The sequence below is a fragment of the Talpa europaea genome, assembly GCF_964194135.1.
Source record: "Talpa europaea genome assembly, chromosome: 2".
Lineage (NCBI taxonomy): Eukaryota > Metazoa > Chordata > Mammalia > Eulipotyphla > Talpidae > Talpa > Talpa europaea.
The window spans coordinates 10,838,308-10,855,106 of NC_140068.1; the positions used below are offsets into that span (position 1 = coordinate 10,838,308).

Below are 16,799 nucleotides of genomic sequence, written 5' to 3' on the forward strand. Positions count from 1 at the left end.
TCCACCCGTAGAGAGTGGCTTAACACAAAGGAAGAGGAGACGGATGAACAGAGCTGGCATTTGGGCTAACATCTGAACAGCTTTTAGGGGTGTGGGTGAATGGAAATAGGTCAGCACAAGCTCTTCTTGTGGGAGCAGAGGCAAGACCAGGCAGGACGAGCTCCCCCCCTCTCCCCTCCCCCACCCCCGTGGCCTGAATGAGTTAGCAGCGTGTTTTCAGAAAGCTCTGAGAGAAAAGCTGTGTGAGCAAAGAGCACCCACAAAAGCCCCTGGCGGATGGGATGAGAGTGGCCCATTAGCCCCACCACCACCCTCATGTCCCATCACGTCAAGTGCCACAGTTACATGGTTTTAATGTGTAATTCTTTATTATTCTGTAAAAGGTAGCAAAATATACAGAACAAAACTTTCCCTTTTTTAAACTAATGTTACAAACCTATATTGTCGCTTACATATAAATACTATACGCTGGTAGCTGATCATGAATTAGGTGTGTAAGTCCAACAAAGTAACCATCTAGCAGGAAAGCAGAGACAAAACAAGGAAAGTTTGCCCAGGAGTGGCGTGGCAGCCTGTATGATTTCACCACAGTGATCCCTTCACAGCGGGATTTGTCCTCCCGGCTGAAGGACCGAAGGAAGGAAATCCCTGGGGGCACAAGCATGGGAGTGTGGGCCAGACTCAGTTTCCAAAACAAGTTTCAACCCTCCCAAAACATAAATATACAAGGATGGAGCCCCTGCAGAAATCAGGAATTAATCAATCATGTGGGCCTAATTTCAAACAGAAAAAAAAAGTATGGCACAGAATATAAGCAACGCTGCCGTGTTCGTTATACCCAACCCCCATCGCAGGCATCGTCCCCTACACGCAGGTATAAAGTGTGTTTGATTCAAACTTTACAGGCATCTCTCCTTAATTCAATCAGTCCTGCTCGAAGCATAAAACAAGAAGTGATTCCATAATAATAATAAAAATCAGGCCTATTTGGCACTATGATACAATTGGGAAAGATAAACCAGGGAGCTCCCATGGGGCCCCAGCCCCCAAGTCCCCACAGGGACAACTACTGCCTACCAGGAGGTGGGGCCTACCAGAGAACTACAAACACAAGGTCGGCGTCTGCGGGATGTGCAGCGCCAGGTGGGCCCCTGCGGCCTCACATGGCCTCGAACTCGTCAATGCGCTGCTTGGTGTTGCCTTGCCGGATCTGCCGCAGGGTCTTGTACTTGTCCCGGCCTTGCCGCATGTTCTCGTTGTGGATGATGTCGTTTTGGGTCCTCTTGTTCTCGTATCGGGCCTGGGACAGCTCATCAGTCAGGGTCTGCAACACAGGACACACGGGTCAACAGGACCTTGCACCCCACCCCTGGGCACAGGCCCCCACCCCAGTCCGGTCTGGAGGGCACCGCGGGCCACGTCTGCTCACCCTCAGCTGCTGCTGCACAAGCTTGTTCTTCTCCGCCTCAGTGATGCGCTTCTCCTCGTGGCGGTCGTCCAGGATGCCCTCGCTGGACAGCTCGGCGCTGTAGCCTGCGGATTCCGTGCCCCCCTCTTGTGGGTCCTCCTGCACAAGGTAGTTGACTGGCTCGTACATGGGGGGTGGTGGGGGCGGGGGCGCCGTCATCACCAGGTGCAGCTCCTCCTTGGTCTTCACCAGGTCATCCTGGGCTTCTTTGGCCTTTGAAAGCAGATGAACACAGGTGAGAACTCACAGAAGCCTCCTGTGTGGTTATTTTCTTAACAATCACCCTGCCTCCTGGGGGCTGGGCACCCTGAATAGAGGAGGTGGGCCAGGGTGGCCACCAAAGTGTCCGGCAGGGTTGGCAGCCCCTCCCAGGCCTGGGCCTCCTATCTCGTGAACTACAGCAACCACGTCCATAGCACAAGGACTGGCGTTTTTCAGGTACAGTTAACTTCTTTCATCTGTCTGTAATTCTAGTCTATGTTCATTGTATGTTGTTGAAAAACGAAGAGAAAATTCCTCAAGCCACTAGAATGTTGTGTGGTTTTCCTCATCCCCACTGGCCCGATGGCACCGAATTCAAGTACTTCCTTACCCATCCCCTCAAACCTTCCAGCAACTTCTCCCAGGCACACACACTCAACCCTGCCCACCTCTTGGCCACCCCAGCCTGGCTTATACCTGTGCTGCTACCAGCTTCTCATTATGGGGAGCACTTTCTCCAAAAACCCTTAGGACCCAAGTCTGGGGGCAAGTTGGGATGGTGGGGGGAAGGCAGGGAAGAGCAGAAGGGGCAGGCACAGGTGTCTCTAGGAGGAGCCACCAGATGGGGTGAGGGCCAGGGATGGAGGTGCAGGCTGAGCAGCCCTGCCCCGCGCCACCCTGTGGCCGTGAAGGTGCACAGAGTCGCAGCTATCATTGCTGCAGCTCGTTAAACCTCTCCGGGGGGGTCCTCTTACAAGTTGGATATCACTTCCAACCTGCAAGGAGGAAACAGAGGCCCAGAGACAGAGGCCCCTCGCTCCAGTCACACAGCAAATGAACAGCACAGCCTCCATTCTGGCCCTGGTCGGGAAACCTCCAGGGTCTGGGTCCTTCCTCGGTGCCACGCTGAGCACAGCGGGGAGGAGGCACCACAGCGGCTGCTGAGGGCGCCCGCACAATCGGATTTTAAGCCAGTTCCTGAAGGGGGGCTGCTGCTGGGCTGAGCTGCTCAGGGTGGCCAGAGCAAGTGAGTGGAAGTGAACAGGAGGCTCATTGTCCACCCCCCCCCACCCCGACCCCCACTAATCCCAAGCATGGGGACGAGCCTGCTCCTATGTGGGTTTCTGCTTGAGCACAACTGGTCTCGGCAGAGGACTGAGGCCCCAGGGCTTGACCCGCCAGGCTGCCTGCTCTGGCCATGGGGCCTGTACTCACCCGGTGCTGCCACTCCTCCACCTCGTCCTCCTTGCGCCTCCGCGCCTCCTCCAGGAGGGCGATCTTGGCGGTGTACTCTGCGAGCTCCGCGGCCTGGGCACGGAGAACAAAGCCCACGTCATTTCTGGAATCCTCCCACAGGGTTCATCTGTGACTGAACAGTCACGTTTTGCCAAGTGGCCCTTCCCTGCCTCCCACCAGCAGTGTCCACCGGCCCAGGGGATCTGAGACCCAGCCGGACCTCCACATCCGCCGCCCTGACCCACAGCGGCCCCTGCTTCCGCTCCAGGCAGATCACTTTATACAGCCCAGATACAATTGTTATAAGGCAGGTGCCACTTTTTTGATTCCCAGAGGGACCTCTCTATAACTCAGCATCATGACACTCAGGCCTCCTACCAGCTGCTCGTGGCTCTTTATCTGATCCACCGTCTGCTGCTCCAGCTCCTCCTTGGCGCGCAGCGCGGCCATGCGGTCAGCCTCCAGGCGCTCGGCCTCCTCCTGGGCCCGCTTCCTCTCCTCCTCCAGCTGCAGGGCCCTCTGAATCTGGTCCGAGAGCTCTGCGAAGAACACAGAACCGATCTACTCCAAGGCTCTGGCCAGGGACCTTGCAGTCCTGCCCTACTGGGTGCGTGGGGTGGGATGAAGGGGGAATCACCCCAATAGCTCTAAAGCCCTGGACCAAGCCATGGGCCGAGGGCCCCACCTGTTGTGGCAGTGCCTGCAGGGAGGTCAGAAGCGCTCACCGCCAGGAGCCGCCAGGGCGGCCCTGCCGGCGGGGCTCATGTACCTCATCGTCCCATGGTTCAACGAGGACTCGACTCTGAGGTGCGGGAGCCACACACGCTAAGGAGAAGCTATATTTTGAATCAGGACCTTTCCTAGGCTGAGGGAGCTGTGGACACGGCTCTCCTGGCACTGCCCGGCAAGCCCCATGTCCAGGGAACAGGTGGCAGCAGCCATATTGCTGGCATTTTTTGGATGACCCGCACTGCCCCCCCCCCCCCGGATCAGTGTATAGGGTGGGGGGGCTCATGGCTTGCTTGCCAATGGTGTGAGCTCAGGCAAATCCTCCTGCCTGCTAACCTTAACATCCTCCCCTGGAAAGTGGGGAGACCTCAGCACCCACCTCATGGGACTAGAGGGAAAGTGAGAAGGCAGTGTGCAGAGAGCACTAGCACAAGCAGCACGCTGGGAATAAAGTGTGGCCACTTTCCGTGCGGTGTAGACCCGATGGTTGCATCGCTCTCCTGGGGTTCTGTGTGAGCCGGGACACGTGCTCTTGGAGGTTGGGTGTCTGGATCCCTCTCTGTGGACTCAGATGTCCAGACACCCCAAAACCCAGCAGCGACGCACGCCTGCCATGAGGCTGCCGCCCACCTTTCTCTGCCTTCTTGGTTTTCTGCTCATAGTCCTGCAGCCTGAGCATCAGCTCCTCCTTCTCACGCAGCATCTGCTCCTTCTCCTTCTCCACAGTCTCCCTCCGCTTCTTCTCGGACTCCAGCTGCTGCCTGTGGGGGGGGGGGGGGGAGGGAGTGTGAGCACTGCGTGGGGGTTTCTGGCTGCGACGCGAGTGCCTGACCTGGCCTCTGTGGCCGGGCATCCCTGCAGAGGGTGTCCCGGCGCACACTGCCAGCCACGGGCCTTTGTTTTTGGGGCTGGCTCGCTGAGAAAACTGGTCATTTGGGCCACGTGTGTGTCTCTTCCCTTTTTCTCTCTCCCAGCACTTAAATCCCTGCTGAGGTTTTAAATTCCCTATAAAGGGTGAGCCCGCGAAACCCTAGCCCCCCCCCCTCACTTGACCCCAGTGAAAGCAGGACCCCAGGCTTGCACGCTCACTCCTGCGTGCACTCTCTCCAGAGGCCTCGCTGTGTGACCAGGAGTGCCTGGGAAATTCCAGGCCTTGTAAGTAATAAACCTTCTTTCCCGAAGGTCACTGCCAATCACCTTGCCCTGAACTACAGGGCGGTCCAACCACTACACCGATTACTAATATGCAGAGACAGCACCTTGCAGGTGGCACGGGCAGGCTCAGGCCTGGCAGCAAGTTGTGTCAACACACTTAACAGCCAGTCACCTCAGGGACCACTCAGTTATCCCAAGTGCCTCACCTGCCTCGTCCAGGGCCCAGGGTTGGAGCTGCAGGCAGAGATCACAGGCCGCGCCGGGGTCTGGACTTGGTTTGCAGCAGAGCCCCGGTGCCCAACCGTCCTGCCCCAGGGCACACGCCCCTTCCCTCGCTCACCGTTCCATCTGTTTCTGGTGCTTCTCCTCCCGGGCCTGGGCCTTCATCTGCTGCACCTCGATGGTGTCGGGCTTCCTGCGGCGCATGTACAGGTCGTGGTTCCCCATGCACAGCTGCAGGATCCGCTTGTTGATGCGCAGGCGAGGGGCATAGAACACAAAGTCCTGTGGACAGAACAGGGGATGCTGACTCGGGCCCTTTCCTTGGTTTTCTTCTTCCAAAACTAATGAAGTTCTAGATACCGTTTCAAAAGGACAAACACGGGGGCCAGACGGGTTCTGCCGACGATGGGGTCAGCGAGGTGCCAGAGCCAGGATGCTGGGCTGTGGGGCCTGCCCAAGCTCTGTCCTGTGCTGCTGACTCCGCAGGTCAACCTGTCTGTCCTCGCGGGCCCTGCAGCCGCTGCCTCAGATCCTTCCAGGACCACCCCAACTTCACCTTCCAAGCACCCGTCTCCACTGCCTTGACCTTTCACCTCCCTCGGCTACTAGGCTACTAGCAGGAACACTGGGCCTTCAGTGCTGGTTTGTTAGCTGGGTCGAGACATCTTGGCCTGGCACACGGGAGGGCTCAGCTCTGGCCCGACCTCCCTTTGCTCACCTCACTGGCCTCCTCTATACCCAGGCACTGCCTCAAATAGCCCCCGCTCCTTGGAATGTCCAGTCCAGCCCCACAGGCCTGAGGACACTGACACTTGTCTGGGATGACGGAAGCTCATCCCGTGCCCTGCCTGCTCCCTGCACTACTCCTGTGGCCTGCACCTGACAGAAGGGTCAGCTGTGGTGCTGGCCCTCACCAACCGCTCCCCTGAGAGCAGGGCCATATTCGCTCATCTACTTCCAGGACCAACCGAAGCTGAGGAGTCAGGGGCTCAGAGCATATCTGGGGGTGATTGACAGCCTGTGACCACAGGATGCATGCGGCACGGACACCCCTATACCCCCAAAGGCATGACAGGACAGTTGCTGCTGGGTGGGGTAGCCGCAGGAGCAAAGGAGATGAGGCTTGAAGGACTCAGGGCGGTGTGGCCCGAGCTGGCTGGTCACCAGCACTCATGGCTGCGAGCAGGGAGGCCTTCTCGTGAGAACCCCATGCTGCGTGTGTAGTAGTTTGGGTCACAGCAGCCAGCTCCCCAGCTTCCTGCTGTGCTGTGAATAATGTGGGTGACTCAGGGGAACTGCAGCTTGGGAATCCTCATTATTTAAAAATGCCTGTGTGCTTCCTTTTCCTTTTTTCCTTTCTTGTCTCAATCTTGATCATGAGGCCCTCGGCACCCAGATTCCATCACTGGGCCAGGAAAAGGGTGATTGCGATCAACAGTGCTGGTGACTTGGGCCACCCACAGGCCCGCGGGTGAGCACAACATGCCCGAAGAGGCCTACTTAGCGTCTCCATCTCTTCTCCTGCCCCAGAAAGCAGGGAGAGTGCCCTGTTGTCCGGAGCCCACGGGCTTCCAGGGTGGGGCCCTCCTTGGGGTTTCACACACTTGTGATTAAGTCATCGGGTTTCCCGGGGAGGCGTCTGCAGAGCTGGGAGCAGCAGGTATTTTTATTACCCACCTATCTCTTGTTACACAAGAGAAATCAATCCTGTGTTCTGGCCGTGACAGCCACACGGCTCAACTGGCTCCGAGGCATTGGCAGAAAAGCTCTGACCAGCACCAGCTCCTCCTTAGAAAAGTCCCTCTAAAAAAAACCTGAGGGACAGAGTTGCAGGAAGCATCTCCTCACAGAGCAAGGGCCAGAGATGGTGCCGAGAAGTGCAGGGACAATGCAGCTCGTGGGCCCCGGCTGATGGGGCCGGGCCGAGGGACTCCCCGGCTGCCTTGGTGTCAAGTTAGAAACAAAAACGGAAAACTAGTATTTACTTACTTAAAGATTTCTTATCCGAGCCAGCCATGCGTGCCTCTAACACAACCCACAACCCCGCCGGCCTCTCCAGCGGCCGAGAACTAATGGCCCCGACGGAAGCCAGGGAGGAGGAGAGTGGGGCCGCATCCCCCAGTGCTCAGGAGATGGAGAAGCCAAGCAAAGAGCCGCTCACAGTCTGACATGGGTTTTCATTTTTGCATAATCTCAAAACTTAAATACTAAGCCAGGTGACCGAGGGCCTTCTGCCTTTCCCACGAGGTCCTTCCCTGAAGGGGGTGGGAGGGACAGCTTGTCCCGGCCCCACACAGGGCACCTGGGCAGGCTCTGGACCTCCGTATGCGGGGGGGGGGGGGGGGGGGAGAGGGGGGGGGTCCAGCCAGTGTCCGGATGCGGCTCCAGACAACCACGGTCCCCCGGGCAGGGAGGAGAAATGGGCTTTTCGGGGCCGGTGCTGGGACACTGAGCAGGACTGGACATGGTCACCAGTGTGGTGGGGTGCCCTGCACATGTCACCTGAGACACAGAACTCTCTGAGCTGCCAGGATGTGAGCTCCAGCTCTGGGGTTTCCTTCTCTATCTTCTCGGTGAAAGGTTAACCTGGGAAATTTTCCACTGGCCCAAGTACAAAGTCTGGGCCATGCGGCCTAGGAGGGAGGCGTGGAGGGTGCAAGGTGCACGCTCCTCACCGGCAACTCACGTCGTACCCCTCCCCACGGGGCTCCTCTGGGAGGTTTTCCCAGCCCAACTCATCTCCTCTCTCACCCCCTTATCCTGATTTGTTATTTAATCACAGCTGCACTGTTAAACCCACTGCCAGCCAGTTTGTATTACTTGATTTACTTGTTTTTCTCCTTCTTTCCACTAGACTGCAGGCTTCGGCGGGCGGGCGGGCCGTCTGCTCACGCAGCGTGCAGCCTGCAGCCAGTGAGCGTCTGCCTCCTTGTTTTTCTCTATCCGGTGGCTTCACACAGTACAAGCGTGATCACCTGATCCACGCAGAGGGCATCAGGGTTGTCTTTGCTTGGAAGTTTATGACCGGGAAATACTCTGCAGCTTTTCAAAAGCAACACTTGGGACAAAATTTTTGAAAAAACACAACTTAATCCTTAAACAGGCTGCTCTAGGCCCCCTGCTTCTGTCAGCCAAATTTAAAACAAAGACAAAACAAAAATTATTTGAAAAATTAGCCCCTTACTGACCAGGAGCATCTTGCTCTGCCAGTCACCCAGTCTCAGGGCTAATGGGGTCCCCGCGATGACCTGCGTCATGTATTGCAGATGGATTTAGGGTTTCCCAGCACCGCAGGGTCTGACTTAAATGTCAGTTCAACGTTAAATGACTACAACTACCCTTGGAGCAGCGGTCTGGAGCTTGCAAACAGCAGGAAGCATTTGCAGTAAAGAAAACACCTCCACAGGCTGTGTCTAGACCTTGGGTTTTCACACTGTGGGCCTCACTGCCCACCCAGGGAGGGGCAGCGGGACAGCGACGCCCACTCTGCAGCTTGGGGTCAGCCATGCCAAGTGTGGGCCCTAGGCTCCGAGGCCGGGACCACCATCTGCGTCTACCTCACTGAGCCTGACTCTGTAACTGAGACACAAATCCTTTCCAGGCTACTCCTTTGGTAAAATTCAGGCAAGGCTGGAAGGAAGAGAACAGAATTTCTCCAAGTGGCATTTTTTTAAAGAACCAGATTTCTGATTACAAAATCAAATCCTCAGTCACTCCACCACACATTACACTACGCATGTCTTAAATCTTCCATGCAAACAAAACTTACAATTTAAATTTAGCAGAAGAAACATAAAAACCAAAATCAACTGCTCCGAGGCACCAGATTTTGCAGCTAACAGACCCTATTCCTCCAGCTCCAGGAGGCGAGGGTCCTTGCAGCTGAGTGCTCCTGGGACCACGCCCGCCTCTCATCTTGCCACCGACCTTTCCCAGTCAGCGCTCATGTGAGGGTGCAGTGTGAAGACCCCGCGGGGCAGAGGGCAGGGAGAGGGAAGCCAGCAGGGACCAGCAGTGCTCAGGAGGCAAGTGTGACTTTTCTGAACAAGGTTGAATGAAATCACACCAAGGCTCATGGTGGTGGCCACCAGCAGTCATGCCCCAGCTGGGTGTGGGTGGGCACTGCACCCCTGCACCCTGACCAGAGGCAGTGGGTTTTCTACTTGAACATGAACATCTTCCAGAGCCCAGACACGCAGCATTTTGTGAAACGCTTACTACTGAGAAAAGCACAGTGACTCAGAGCTGCCCTTTTCTTTGTAAGAATGGAGAACACTGAAAACAGGAACAGCCAGCTTTTGACACCTGGACTCAACAGCTACCTCCCCATGGAGGTCAGTCATGCCCCCAGGGCCCTTTGACCCTCAGCATAACCTGCTCGAAACTCTCCCAGCCCCCAGGTGCTTCTGAGTATCACTGGCTCCTGCTCACTCGGACAGGAAGTCTGACTGTCATCCCAGAAACCCACTCAGCCTTGAGAAGGTCAGATGGCAGCCTGAGCCAAACCCATATGAACTCACAGGTGCCTTCTTGTCGATGGGCTTAATGACGAACTTTTTGTCACTGAAAGAGATGTTTCTGATTTCACTCCACGGGAAGCCAATCTTTGGAGTCAACCTGAGGTGAAAAAACAAAGGTGGGAGATTAGGTGTGTGCTTCGTTGGCTCCAAGAGGTACAGGAGGTACGTGACTGCATTACGTTAGCGGAACTTAACAAGTATAAAGCTGGGAAGCCAGGACGCCCAGTTCATCGTCACCAACAGCTCCTAGAGTCCCGGGTTAAGCCAGGGGCGGCCCGCGGCTCAGGCTCTAGGCCCTTTAGATATGCTCCTGTTCACATCAGTCTTTCAATTTTAGGCCCCTCACTGTGGCTTTAATTATTGATATTACTAAGAATCCATAGTAATATCAATAATTAAACAACAAATGGAGAAGAGAAATTGTTTTCTTACAGAATACAAATAACACATGTGAAAGAAATAATTTTATAAAATTCATTTCTGGAATTATGGTGTGATAACTTTCATGCAAGACTCATCAATGGACATTAGAATTAAAAGATGGAAAACAGGATAAGAAACAAGATATCTATATAGTTTCAAAGTGTCTTCCTGAAATACACTTCTCAGTCATGAAAGGAAGGACAGTGGATTCACAGGGAGACACCTTGTGGCCGGGCCGCAGTGACAGGCATAGTAAGCGGCACCACCCCACGAGAGCCTGGGAGGCCCAGCAGCACCTGCGTGAGGCTCTGGCCCCAAATGCAAAACTTGAATCTATTTCAGAGAAAGCACCAGGCCAACAAGTTGAGGGCCTTCTTAAGGCAAGAAGTGGCAAGGTTGTGACATCATAAGACAGACTGTGGAAACGTCCCAGGTGGAAGGAGAGGGGCTGAGGGGGTTCACAGGGAGACAGAGGTGCCTCCTGGCAGGTCCTGGGGCAGATGACTCACGCGGCTACCTGGGCTACAGGTGTTACTTCCTGATTTCCAAACTTGCGCTATGGTTCTGTAAGCTGGGCGAAGGGCATGTGGGGATTCCTTCCACTGACTGTTTTTGGAAACCTGATAAAGTCTAGAAATATTTCCAATTGGAAAAAACAGCTCAGGATTTAAGTTCAAAACACACTGACGACCGTAACACTGTTTTGCATCTCCCCACTTCCTTTCTCTACTGCCGTCTGCCAGGCACACTTACAGGACCCCACCTCTCCTGGCCCATCGCAGGATGGGCTCTCTCCTTGGCCCATGTGAGTGGAACTTCCAAGCTCCTCACTACAGGAGATGGAGCTGGGGGTCTCGCCATGGCAAACTTCTATAAGAGACTACTGGACATGTCTGTGCTCAAGTTGGGGTTCCAAAACCAGAAAGGAGAGAACGGTCTGACACCTGTGATGGGCACAGGCACTAAAACAAAATCACACAATCAGCACAATCACCTCCATCCCAGGTGGACCGTCCCAGCACCCCGGGGAAGCCACAGTTACCATATTCTGACAGCCTTGTGTCAGAGACAGCACGACCCTTCTCAGTGGCTTATTATAATGTGCCTGAAACATCATTTCTACAGCTAATCAAATGGAAATGTAAATCAAAACATCTCGTTTACAACCCCAAGTAAGGAAAAGAACCCTGTTTCTTGATTTGGTCCCCAACTTGTCTGCAAAGCCTTTTCAACATCCTCTCCCTTAAAGGGTTAACTGAATCGCTAGCTGGAGCCCTCCCACCAGCAGCTTCATAGGTGGGAGCGAGCCCTAGGAGGGGAGCCCTAGGAGGGGCAAATAGGCCTCTGTCTTAATTTTTTTATTATTATTAAATGTCAGTCATTTACATGTGTATAACTTTGGGGTTACATCTTTCCTCCTCCCTTCAGCTTCACTCACTCCTCTCTCCCCTGTTCCTGCTGGTAACCAGCACATTTTCCACCAAGTCTAAGGTTTGTTTCTGCTGTGCTTTGCCAGCATACGTGTAGTTTTATTATGTATACTCCACACGTGAAGAAAAAGAGCGCTTTTAAAGAACTACAGGGCTTGGGGGCAGGATCAGGTTCTTTCAGTTTTGTCCTGCTGGCTTCTGCTGTTTTGTTTTGGGTCTAAGGACGCCCAGCTGCCCTGAACTCTCCCAGTCCCCAAGCTACCAATGCCCACTTCCTCCCTGTCCATGTCCCCACCGCTCCTGATCTAAGGGTTTAAGACCAGAAAGAAAAGGACACTGGCTCTCAGTCCTCCCTGCCACCTGGTGGTTCCGCACACCATGGAAGCGACCCCTGCAGCCATTTCCCAAACGGAGAATATTTAATTCCAAAAAGGATAAGCATTTTAGTAAAATGAGGGGGGGGGTGTTTGCAGCCTCTTGCAGTCACTATGTCTCTCATCACCCAGCTCCCAGGGTGGGCATATGCTTTCTCACTCGAACAAGGTTCCAAGGACACCAGTCACCCAGGCGGGGGCAGGGGCAGTCCTGCGACGGGACCAGTGGTCTTGGCGCTCCTCACCCCCCACCCCCCAGCACCGAGCCAGTCTCCCGCCCATCCTGGCACCCAACATTTGTTGGGTCATTTGTTGCTGTCAACATTTGTTTCAAAGGGAAAAAAAAAATCTACTGATTCATTGTCTGGATTAATGTTTCATAGGGACGGGGTGTGAGGGGCAGAGGTGAGGCTGGCCCTGGGGCCATCACTTTTTCTGGGGCGAAGACACCTTTGAGTGAACTGCCAGTTTCACCACTAAAGTGGGGTATGAGGGCCTCCCTGGTGGCGCAGTGGGTTGAGTGCTACACTGTGAAGCTGTCCACAGCCTCTGCAGCGCTGGTTCCATCCCAGCCGGCCAGCGAGAATCCCACATGGCGAGACAGACCTCTCCTGTCTCCCCCGCTGCTCCCCTCAGCAGTCTATTTCGTCAGTCTGCCTGTTCTGCTCCCCACTCTGTCTCTGGTGAATCCTCTTACTCTCCCACACATCTGGCCTGTACAAATAAATAAAAATAAAAAAAATAAAGTGGGGTGTGAGGAAGGAGAGTAGGAACAGGACTGAATGAGCAGGTCGCTGGAAATTTTACTTGGAAAAATGTACATTTATGTGGGTTGGGGGTAGTTACCAGCTGACATGAGCAAGTTCTTGCCTATGGCTGCTTCCTGAAGCTTGTAAAACCTGTTTGGACAGCCCTGAACGTGGCTGCTACAGGATCTGGTCGTTCAAGAAATGAGGTCAAAGACAGATGCTATTTCCCACATGAATCCCACGGGCCCTGCTGCCCAGTTAACCAGCCCCAGACTCCTACTCAGGGCCTCCAGGAGCCCCTTGCTTCCCAGAATGCTCGTGTTCCTCTACAGCCTGGTTGGCACCCCCAGGGAGAGCTATCTAGAGGCTCTGGGGAAAGCCAGGGATTCTCTGGTGAGCACAGCCTGAGTCACGCCCAATGGCACCCTTCCTCCCGGGGAGAGTGAGGCCCTTGGATGCAGGCCTCCTGCCCGCCCACTCAGTGAAGGTCCTGGCACTGCCTGGCCCAGACCCCACCCAGCCCCAGTGACATCCACCTGTGTGTGCAGTGGCAAGGGCACACCTGGTGGGACTTCACAGAGGCTGTAGGGCTGTCATTTGTCAAAAGCAGTGCCATTTGATCACAAATGCCGGGGGTTGGGGAACATGGGGTGTGGGGGAGCTGATAACACGAACACTTGAGACCAGCAAGACGGGTGCGGCGTGCAAATATGCAGGAGCCACTATGTGCAGGAACAGCCCGCGCTGGGAGGGGCCAGGACGCCCAGCTCTGCCCTAGTTCCAAGGCCTGTGCACACTCAAGCCACAATGCTGGGCCCACTGCCCACGCTCACGATGCAAGAACCAGGTTGACAGGCTGGGCTTTGCCTACAGCCCCGGGGAGCCTCCTGACAGAGGCACTGTTCCTCTCAGTCAGTGCCTGAAGCCTGAGAGGCACCATTGGGGTGTGTTTGGGGGAGCCCTTCAGAGCAGAGGCCAGTGGCAAACATGAGCCTTCTTTTCCCAGAAGAGTTTCCTCCTACTGTCTCTTAGAGTGAGGTAGCTACTAACTAGAAAAATCAAGAATATTGGCTTATTCTCCGGGAACCATCATGGAAAACGTGCCCATAGTGACTCAGAATGACGTTTTCCCTGTATCTGGTGCGGTGGCAGCAAAGGGCATAAATGCAGTGTCTGTAGCCACAGGGATGGGCCAGGGAAGCCAACGGGAGGCCTGGCCTACTCCACGCCGCCCCGTACTAGCAGGTCCTATGCAACAATGGATCCAGAGCGAGCAAAAATGTACAGAAAGGACATTGTTTACAGAATCTGAGGTCTCTGGTAGTATGAAAAATATTTTTGGTTGGATCAACACAAATCTCAAGCCACGAGGATGGCTGGAACCATGCGGCTGGTGCCTCTGGCCGCCCCTTTGTATGCGCCCAGAGTCAAGTCAAGACCTTGGGGCGCCCCTGCTGGGCCCTGGCTACACGTGCTGGGAATGTGGGATGGTGACAGGTGAGGAATAGTGCAGGCCTCTGCTGGCCGCTGGCATGAGAAGGCATCAAGAGTCTCCCCTGGGCCAGTTACATTGCTAGATGAAATGTCAACCGCAACCCACATTTGTGCCCTGAACTCCATTCTTTCCAGGCCCACCACCCCAGCAGATGGAGGCAATTTGTGAAGTTCCACTCACTTGTCATCTTTTTCATAAATATTCAGTCCGAGGGCATCAACTCCAAGCCAAAGGTCTGTTCCTTTCTTATTTTTTATCTCAAAGTAGTTGATTCCATACATTTCCAGGTCCTGGGCAATCTTCAGATACTCCAGCATGGCACTGTCTCTAGTGGGGACGAACATGAGCAGAAGCATTAGTGTGAGCTCCGTCCCGAAAGGGAAACCACTGCCAGGGTCTCCCTGCGGCAGATCTCGCTGGAGGGGCTCCCGCTGCCTGCTCTAGTCCGTCCCTCTGCTGGCCACGTGCACCCCGACCCCGAGTGGGGCTCCAGATCCCCACACATTCTGAGGGAACTGGCTGGGACCGGCTGCTCTGGAGGCAGCTTCCTCAGTCCAGTGCTGGGCACGGGCCTTCTCTACCTCTTGCCCAGAGGCATTGGGGCTGCGCTGCTCCTCACTGGCAGCCATCACTTGGATTAGTTATTTTCCTCCATAAAAGACACTTGGGTCAGGCAGGAAATGCTAAGCACATGATGTCTCTGAGCTCCAAACTGCCCATGACCAGAGGTGAGGACCGTGCAGATGCCGCCCTGCCTGGGAGGAGGGCCCAGGATGGCGGAGCTCTAGCCCTAGCCGACAGGCTGCAGGTCATGCCACATTGCTCATTTACCTCCTGGTCTCGCTCTTTCCTAGCAAGTGTTCTCACTCAGGGTCCGTGATTCCCACTTACGCATGCAGTGAAGGCAACCACACGGCCACCATGAGCAGTAAGCACCCCTGCGCTGGACAGAAGGACCGACTTGCTGGTGCATGTGCAGAGAGCCCTCACTAGACTAAAGGGGAGCTGCAGACCTTCTTCTAGAACAAGGAAGGGAGAAGCTTCCAAGCCTGAAAGCTTATGCTAAAGTGCCTCCCACCTCAAGCAGGAAAACCTGGTATTGCTGGGGGACCCCCACAGCACTCAGCACCCAGCCACTCCCGCTCTGCCTGCACTGGGCCTGGAGCCTGGTCCCCAGAGGCCCTGACTGGAGCCCTGGGCAGACGGCAGGCATCTGGCAGCCACTCACTTGAGCATCCCGCGGTGCTCGGCGTGCCACACCTGGATGCGGTCCTCCCACTGGTCTCTGGTGAGCTTGTGCTGGTCCATGACCCTGGGGAGATAAGAGGAGACCCCATGGGGCGTGAGACAGATTATGGGCACCTCCTCAAGCAAAGCTTGACTTCTCTTTCAATAACACACAAAAAGCGCCCGTTTCTAACTCTGAGGTTGGCCTTTCTGCTGATGACAAACAACGGCCCGGGAGATTCAGAACCCAGAACAAGACACCCCATCCTCCCGGGAAAACTGTATTCTTTAAAAGGCGTTTTATTTTAAGAGGCCTCTTCTTCCCAAGGGGTCGTTCATGTGACCATCAGCAGATAGAGACTGAACGGGGCCTGCTGACCACACAGCAGAGGAGCCGAGTCACTGGCCTCAGAAGCTGCACCCAGCTGTGGGCCCCCAGGTGGCAAGCCAAGCATTCCTCAGTCCCTGCCATGCTTCTTTATCAGAGCCTGTGGGGGGGATCATTGGGCGCCAGGGACAAGACTGGCTGGTCAGTGTGAGGGGGCAGCATGGGGCTGCACTCAGGCCAGAAAACTGCCCTTGAAGAGTCCTTAGCTCTGGGCCTCCTCACACATATCAGGCCTCTCTGGGCCTCCGTGACCCAGGCCTGCCACCCCCTGCTCACCTCTGGGGGATCAGCCGCTCAGAGCTGAGGTATCCCGACTTGTGTATCTCTTTGTTATAGTCTCCAAACTTGGCCTGCACGGCGTATGAGCCCAGGAGCACGGCCGTCTCAGGTGGGCAGTAAATCTCATCGCTGAGAATTCCCTCCTTGACTTGCAGGAAGAACAGCTTCTGGGTGATATCCTGGATGAGCTCCTCAGGCACATCCTCAGGGTAGAACTTGGCCCGGAACTTGAACTGGAGAGGGTTCTCTTTCCTGACCTCCTGGGCGGACACCTGGACAACGACCAAAGCCCCACACAGTTGGCAAGAGCAAGACCCGCCTGCCCAGACACGGGCTGGTCACACTCACTCAAAGGGGCCCTTGGGCAGTTTTCAGGAGTTGGTGTTTCTTCTGAAAGCTGCCTCCTTAGCATGTAAGACCCAGAAAAGGCAGACTTAAAGTCCTGCTATTGGACCACCACAGAGCTGGAAACCTCACATGACCCCTTATTGACCTGGGAGCTCTCCAGTCCCCGGAGCTCCCGGGACCAAGTGTGCCATCCCACAAAACTTGAATTTACAAGCAACCTGGCCTCAAGGCCAGTGAGGGGGCACCTGTGTCCAGCCCACGCTGGGCCACAGGACTCTCGCCTTCACGCTCCAGCTGCCCTCCTGACTTATCACGGGAACACAGGAGGGCAGCAGGTCCTGGGGAGGGGCTAGTTTTCAAGTTGGGGAAAACACATGTAGCTTTTTGCTCTTCTTTGTTATTATTCATAGGCTCATCGAGCCTTTAGTGTTGGAAGATAACCCAGCAACGTTCAAACAAAGCAGTAGCAGGTTCTTACAAAACAGCCATGATTCATGGCTTAGCAGATTAGCAATCTCGTCAGAGAAACAACCTGAAGCAATTGACAGCTCAGCC

General features: G+C 55.1%; 1 protein-coding gene across 1 annotated transcript in view; it reads right to left on the reverse strand.

The window, feature by feature from the left end:
• Window positions 1-1,159: 1,159 nt before the first annotated feature.
• Window positions 1,160-16,799, reverse strand: part of EZR (ezrin) — a gene marked incomplete at both ends in the record, with an annotated part of 29,077 nt that continues 13,437 nt past the window's right edge. The window contains 10 exons of the mRNA XM_084257775.1: window positions 1,160-1,324; window positions 1,430-1,681; window positions 2,885-2,977; window positions 3,284-3,444; window positions 4,265-4,395; window positions 5,130-5,293; window positions 9,532-9,628; window positions 14,183-14,329; window positions 15,231-15,314; window positions 15,894-16,168. Coding sequence (XP_084113901.1) covers window positions 1,160-1,324; window positions 1,430-1,681; window positions 2,885-2,977; window positions 3,284-3,444; window positions 4,265-4,395; window positions 5,130-5,293; window positions 9,532-9,628; window positions 14,183-14,329; window positions 15,231-15,314; window positions 15,894-16,168 — 1,569 coding nt within the window. The remainder of the gene's footprint in view (window positions 1,325-1,429; window positions 1,682-2,884; window positions 2,978-3,283; window positions 3,445-4,264; window positions 4,396-5,129; window positions 5,294-9,531; window positions 9,629-14,182; window positions 14,330-15,230; window positions 15,315-15,893; window positions 16,169-16,799) is intronic.